Here is a 7819-nt window from a genome sequence, read left to right on the forward strand (position 1 = left end):
ATGAAGAACAATATATGACATTAAAAGTTTCAGGCATATAGGGTAGCAATAGTTGTGTTATTCAACAAAGTACGGTAGGCTGTGGCTTTTTTGTTGTTGCTACTAGCGACTTGGCCGTGGAGGAGATAGAGAGAGAAACGTGCAAAGAGAAAGAGAGAGAGAGAGAAGTGCAATGGAGAGAGAAAGAGCCAGCCGTATAAAGTTTTTTGGGTTTAGAAATAAGTATGAATGTGTTAAATAAGTAATAATAAATGAGATTAATTAGAATATTAGCATTAATAGGGGTCTTTTCTTTACTGTTGGATCTACTTAAACCCAATGGTTTAAAAAATGTGTAACTTGAACCATCTTATATATATATATATATATGGACAAAGTTTAGCTACAAAATTGGTTGTAACCTTAAACTACAACTTTACTCAATAAAATAAATATTACTACATATTTTGAAAATTTAACCATTGAATTGCATGTGCTTTTGCTCTTAATATATATGTCAAATTTTGTATTAATTAGATATTATTTACCATATGATCTATAAGTTCATATTCTATGCATAATTTTAAACTACAAAAACTTGCAATTTAAACAATTTATTAATGATATAGCAATTGACCTTTAATTTTCTATAAATTTTGCTAGCATGGAGGATATAAGAAGAAGATGTAATCTAATGGTGAATTTATCAAAATTCACTTCCAATAAAAAGATATTGAGTAAGGTTGTAGCCTTAGCCTACAACTAATTTTGTAGCTAAACTTTGTCTTATATATAGGGCAAGATTTAGGTACAATACTTAGATGCTGTTCCTTAGGTTTCTTTCTTAAGATTCAGTCATGTGGATATTTTCTCATGGGATGGAAGTGTATTTTTTAGTTAAGTAGCTACATGGTTAAATCTTAAGAGGAGAACCTTATGAACAACACCTAAGGTACTGTACCTAAGTTTTGTCTATATATATTGGGTAATAGGAACGTGGGGTCAAAAACACAGAACTATGACAATAGTGCTTGAGTTCCTAATCAACATGACTAATTTCTAATTAAAAAAAAAAAGTTATAATTCCACAGTGGGAAGATCAAACAAGTAATCAAAGGCAAAGAAAGTAGAAATTGAAAATTTGATTGATAAAAATCGATTTCCGGAGGTATAAATGAAGATTCTAATGAAAGAAACAAGCTTTTGCTCTCACTATTTTCCCTCTCTTTCGTTCTTGCTCACAAATTTTCTAGATCCCCCCCACATGTTAACCCTCTCCACCTTTTATCATCCCTCTCTTCTCCTTCTCAAGTTGTGTCCTTCTTAGCTAGATTTGGGGAGATACTTGTCCCATTAGACACCTCCCTGCCATTTCTTGGTCATGAAAGCAAATTTTTGGAGTGGCTGCATTATTTAGGTCAGGCATTTTGCATTTAATAAAGCTGGCATTTAATAGGAACAGCTCATTAATGCGGAGATGACTGTTACATTGGAGTATGCATCATCTTTTTTGCATTCCTTAGGAATGGGAACCAAAACTAAGTCCTTGGTGAATCATCTGACTGCTTCCTGATTAGGTTATTACATCTTGGGATAAGCCTGTTCCGCGGATTATCTTGGTAACTGGTCCAATTATTCTCACTCTCTCTAGAACTTGGGCCCTTATATATTTTTATCTGGGCTGGGTATTTACTTTGGAAATGTCTCTTTAGTCTTTTCTCTTCGGCCAGAGGTCCGTAGGGCATCTTTGTTTCAACCCCCGATAGGAAGCCAAGTTCGTGAAGCAGCACATGTACTATTTAGATTTGTAGAGATTTAACAATGTACATGTATGGCTAGAGGATGTTCCCTTAATAATTTGAACCTAGGTTCTTGAATTAACATTTTATTTTCAAATTTTAATTTTCTTATTCTTTGTAGGAATTGATTTTATGGCTTTTTTTTTTTTAATTAAACACCGTTCAATAGAAGTAATACTTTAATCTTTTTATTTTTTTTTTATTATTATTTTTTTATATATATACTAATATTGAGAATTTGTTTACACAGATCTAGATACAGTCACCTTTTACATCATGATTTCTAGGAAATATAAGTTTTATTTTCTCCAAGAACTGATCCTTGTGCTTCTAGGTTTTGTTATGGAATACCTTAGATTTTGTTTTCTCTCTCTCGTCTCATGGGCCCGGAGTTGATGAAAAAAGTTTGCTTCACAGGAAGTAACCAGTACCCCCTTTGAGGTGGGTCAACAAACACCTTGCCTTCATTCACACCAATCCAACCGTTCGCCCCCACCCCTGAGTAACCCTCTCACCCAAACAACTATACCCATTCCCCATAACGCCTGAACATCCACTATACACCCAAATCCCAACCTGTTAGAAATACTGAATGTAATTGTATAGTATTTCATCATTAAAAGAACGTACATAGGTGCCTTTATATAGGAGGCATATGTGTACAGTACAAGTATGTGTGTGTGCTATACAAGTAATCTAACTGGGCCTAAAGCCCACAACACTATATACGTTAATAGCCCCCCTCAAACTCAAGGTGGATGTGAGACCAACTTGAGGTTGTCAACCAAAGTACGAAGGTGTCCCTTAGGATGTGACTTGGTGAAGATATCTGCAAGTTGACCTTTAGAGGAGACTGAGATCAGCTTGAGAGCACCATGGACAAGATGAAAACGGATAAAATGACAATCGATCTCAATGTGTTTAGTTCGTTCATGGAAAACATCATTGTGAGCAATATAAATAGCACTCTAGTTGTCACAATAAAGAGGAGTAGCAGAGGATGTAGACACACCTAAGTCTTTGAGAAGCCATCGTAGCCAAAGGAGCTCAGATGTGGTATCAGCAAGGGCACGATATTCTGCTTCAGTACTGGAGTGGGCCACATGAGTTTGTTTCTTACTTCGCCAAGAAATTAGAGAAGAACCAAGAAGAAAGCAATAACCAGTGGTGGACCTGCAATCAATGGGATCTTCTGCCCAATCAGCATCAGAAAATGCACGAAGAGTAAGAGGAGACTGAGCAGAGTAGAAAAGACCATGAAAGAGAGTGCCCTTTAGGTATTAAAGAATGCGCAGAACAGCAGCATAGTGAGTCGATCGTGGAGCAGACAGATACTGGCTCACTTGGTGAACAGCATAGGAAATGTCTGGACGAGTGACAGTGAGATAAACCAAGCTGCCAACCAAGCGTCTGTAAAGAGAGGGATTAGACAATGGTTTCCTCCATGAGGGAGTCAAATGCGTATTAAGCTCAACTGGAGTGTCAACAGTCTTGCTATCAGTGAGTCCAGCGCGAGACAAGAGTTCAGAGGCATACTTAACTTGAGTAATATAAAGTCCATCTGTAGAATGAGTGATTTCAAGACCCAAGAAGTAGCTGAGATGTCCAAGATCTTTCATCTCAAATTGTTGACTGAGAAAAGTCTTGAGTTCTTGAATGCCACTGAGGTCATCACTAGTTATGATCATATCATCTACATATAAGAGAAGTAAAATAGTGCCCTTGTCAGTGCGATGAAGAAATAAGGCAGAATCATAGTGACTGGCCATGTAACCTAAGTGAGAAATGGTAGAGCTAAATTTGGCAAACCAAGCTCGTGGAGCTTGTTTAAGGCCATAAAGTGCATGTCGAAGGTGACAAACTTTGTTTGAGTCAACAGAGAGACCAGGAGGAGGTTGCATATACACTTCTTCACTTAAATCCCCATTAAGGAATGCATTTTTGACATCCATCTGAAAAAGGTCCCATTTACTGGTAGCAGCAACAGCTAAGAGGGCACAAACAAATGAGATACGAGCAACCGGAGCAAAGGTCTCTTCATAATCAATCCCATACTCTTGTGTAAAACCTTTTACAACAAGACGAGCTTTGTAGCGCTCAATGGACCCATCAGAGCGAGTCTTAATCTTGTAGATCCACTTACAACCAACCACAAATTTCCCAGGAGGAAGTGTCACCAAATCCCAAGTATGGTTTTTAGATAATGCATCAAGTTTCTCTTTCATTACAATCTGCCATAAATGGTCAGTGGAAGCCTCACGATAGGTGTGAGGCTCGTGTAGTGTAGCAAGAGCAGTGTAACAATGATAGTCAAGTAAATGTGCAGGAATAGATCTTACCCGAGTTGAGTGACGAGGTGGAATGTCTTGTGCAAGATCTTCAGGCGGAGTAGGAGCAGGAGACCCAAGCTCAAGATTGGGGTTGGGTAGCTCGTCTTCAGCCTGTTCATCTTCCACCTGTTCATTAAAGGGTGAACTAGGAAAGGGATCAGTGATATCTGGTGGTTGGATAGAGAAGTCTACAGCAACAGAATCAGGAGCAACTATAGAAGGATTAGGAGCAGCTACAGAAGGAATATGTGCCTCATCTGGAAAAATATCTAAGACAAAAGAGGAAGACAAAGAAGCACTGAAATGAGAGAGCTCGACAAAGAGGCGATGTTCCCAAAAGACAACATTATGGGAGATACGAAGATGATGAGAGACAGGATCATAACACCTATACCCCTTTTAAGTTTCTCCATAGCCAAGAAAACAACAAAGCCTTGACCGAGGCTCAAGTTTGTTATGCTCATATTGTTGAAGAAGAACAAAACAAGCAGAACCGAAGGGGCGAAGGTGGTGATAGTTCGGAGATGACCCAAAAAGGTGCTTATATGGAGTTTGATTTTGGATAACAGGACTCAGAATACGATTAATAGTATGAACAGCATGAAGAGCAGCTTCACCCCAAAAAGGAGCAGGAACTTTAGTAGAGAGAAGGAGAGCACGAACAGTGTCAAGAATATGACGAAGTTTTCGTTCGACTCTACCATTTTGCTGAGAGGTACCTAGACAAGTTAGTTGATGAACAGTGCCATAGGAATGCAAAACAACTTGGAAAGCATATTGAGTGTATTCAAGAGCATTATCAGATCGAAAAATTTTGATGCGTCAGGAAAACTGAGTTTTAACCATTTTTGCAAAAGTAGAATATACTTCCAATAATTCAGAACGATGTTTCATATTAAAAATCCAACTATAGCGAGAGTAATCATCAACAAAGACAACAAAATATCTAGACCCACCAATACTAGGGACAGAGGAAGGCCCCCAAACATCAGAATGAATAAGGTCAAAGATATCAGTGGATATGGATTCACTAGTATTGAAAGGCAAAGCTGGTTGTTTTCCTAACTGACATGAAACACAATCAAAATTTTCTGTAGACACTGAACCTAACAAACCTCTAGAAGCCAATTGTTGTACCCGAGAGGAAGATGCGTAACCAAGTCGAGCATGCCAAAGTGCAAGGGAAGGAGTGGAAGAAACTACAGCAACTGCAGCAATAGAAACAGGAGCAACAAGTGGAAGACGAAGGTTGTCCACGGGAAACATACGCCCAACTCTAGGACCGGTCCCAAGCTCCTGTCCCGTCCTAGGATCCTGCACAATGCACCCGGAATAATTAAAGGTAATGCGATAACCAAACTCAGCTAATTGTCCCACAGAAAACAAATTATAAGAAAGGTCAGGAACATTAAAGACTACAGGAACCAAGAGGTTGGAGGTTGAAACTGAACCTATATTATGACCAAACATTGTGGAACCATTTGCTGTGCGAATATTAAGAGGGTGCAGTGCAGGTTAAAGGTCAGAAAATAAGGACGAGTGAGGTGTCATGTGATTGCAACAAGCGGAATCCATAAGCCAAGAGGATGGAGACATATCAGATAAAGCTGAGAGAGAAGAGGAATAAGATGCATTACCAACCATATGAATGACATTGGCGATGATATTTATAAGGTCATCTCTGGAAATGGAGAAAGTGGATCCAGAAGAATGAGACTGTGCAGAAACAGGAGCCATGGGTTGGACACTCTCAATGTTAGCAACTATAGCAGCAGAAGTGAAAACAACTGATTTGTTGCGCTGATAACAAGTCTCAATATTATGGCCAAAATGTTTGCAAAAATTACAAAAACGTTTGCTGGATTGTCGGCTATGATTATTGCAACAAGAAGAAGACTTGTCCTTATTCTTCATTTAAAAGCAAAATTTGCAAAAATGGACTGCAAAAATGAAATCTACGCCAAAAACTAGGTAAGGAGCACCTGGACTATAAAAAGTAAACTCTGAAAAGTCAACGGTCAAAGTCAACAGTCAACGGTCAACGCACGTCAGCTAACTGGGATGACGTCAGCAAGATGACGTAAGCATCTGACGTTTGCTGATGTAAGCGGCTGACTATAATGACGTAAGCAATGACGCAGAATGATGACGTCACCTAGGGCTGACGTCAGTAGATGCAGATCTGGCGCGTGGCAGCGCGTGACAGCGTGTGAATAAGACAGACGGCGCGTGAAGAGCGTGATCTGATGCGCAGATTCTTTAGGCGGCGCGTGAGGGCGCATGGAGCTTCCGATGGTGGTCAGGTTTTCACTGAAAGGTAGATCGGCGGTGGACGATCTTAGTGATGTTTGCAAAAGCACAATCGGAGCAAGGATGATGGCGGCAACGGTATTGCAGTGGTCTCAAGACTCTAAACGACGGCAGCTGCAGGTCCGAACCAGAGACAATGATTGAGATGCGTTAGAGGTTTAACGGCGAATATCTGCAACAGCAGTTGTAATAGCGGAAGCAATTGCGAGTCTGGAATAACACTAATAGAGACAAGACTGCAATGAAATTGTTAGAGCGATGGCTCTGATACCATGTTAGAAATACTGAATGTAATTGTATAGTATTTCATCATTAAAAGAATGTACATAGGTGCCTTTATATAGGAGGCATATGTGTGCAATACAAGTTTGTGTGTGTGTGCTATACAAGTAATATATCTGGGCCTAAAGCCCACAACACTATATACGTTAACACAACCAAATACCAAACTCCATTTCTCAAAATGGAGGACATCACAAACAGATGGAGAAAACTCAAGTTAACCGATAAAGAAGCACCAGAAATGAAATTAACAAAAATATCAACTAAGGAAAACACGCTAGCGGGAAAGTTTTTTACAAAGAGGAAGCTTAGCATAGAAGTTGGGGCTTGTACATTTAGAAATATCTGGAACACAGAGAAGAACTTTGAAGTCAGAGACCTGAGAGAGAATATGCTATTGCTCATCTTCAAGGATGAAGTTGATCTGGAGTGGGCCATTAAACAGAGCCCATGGACCTTCGATAAGTACCTTGTAGCCCTTCAGAAGCTAGACGAGGACAAATCCATTGAATCCATGAGTTTCAACTCATCGCCTTTCTGGGTCCAACTTCACAATATACCACTCCGTATGATGTCGAAGGAAAACGCTGAAGTCATCGGGTCCACCATTGGAAAAGTAGAAGAAGTGGATGTCCTAGTCAGTGGACAGGGCTACGGGAGGTTCTTGAGAGTCAGAGTCAAGGTTGAAATAGGACAACCCCTCTGTAGAGGAAGACTTGTCGATCTCGAAGACAGAGATCCTATATGGGGGGCTTTCCGTTACGAGAGACTTCCTGTGTTTTGTTATAAATGTGGCAAACTGAATCACAACGAAAGAGATCGTCAGGGGAAGAGCAAGTCCAGAGGGTAATCAAAGAAGCGAAGAGAGCCAATACGGGGCCTGGCTAAAGGCCGATCTCGAAAAAATGCAAAAAACACAGGTCATTGAAGGTCACAGTGAGGAGAACAAAGATGTTGCCACAAACCAAGATTCTTCTGATATGGAAATCTCGGTCATTCAGGTGGAGAATCAAGACAGGGCTGACGTCATAGTGCAAGGGGTTGGTAAAGGCAATTCGGGTATTGAAAGATTGGGCGAATCCTCACACTATCAAGAATTAAATGCCACCCCCTCCTGCC

The 7819-nt window shown here is 39.9% G+C and overlaps 1 protein-coding gene across 1 annotated transcript; it reads left to right on the plus strand.

Moving 5' to 3' along the window:
• The first annotated feature begins 6881 nt into the window (after window positions 1-6881).
• LOC112024576 (uncharacterized protein At4g02000) lies at window positions 6882-7550 on the plus strand. Its single transcript, XM_024057196.1, has one exon. It carries the CDS (start codon window positions 6882-6884, stop codon window positions 7548-7550), a length of 669 nt encoding a protein of 222 aa, XP_023912964.1.
• The last annotated feature ends 269 nt before the right edge of the window (window positions 7551-7819 follow it).

The sequence above is a fragment of the Quercus suber genome, unplaced genomic scaffold (assembly GCF_002906115.3).
Source record: "Quercus suber isolate HL8 unplaced genomic scaffold, Cork oak 2.0 scaffold_52, whole genome shotgun sequence".
Taxonomy (NCBI): domain Eukaryota; kingdom Viridiplantae; phylum Streptophyta; class Magnoliopsida; order Fagales; family Fagaceae; genus Quercus; species Quercus suber.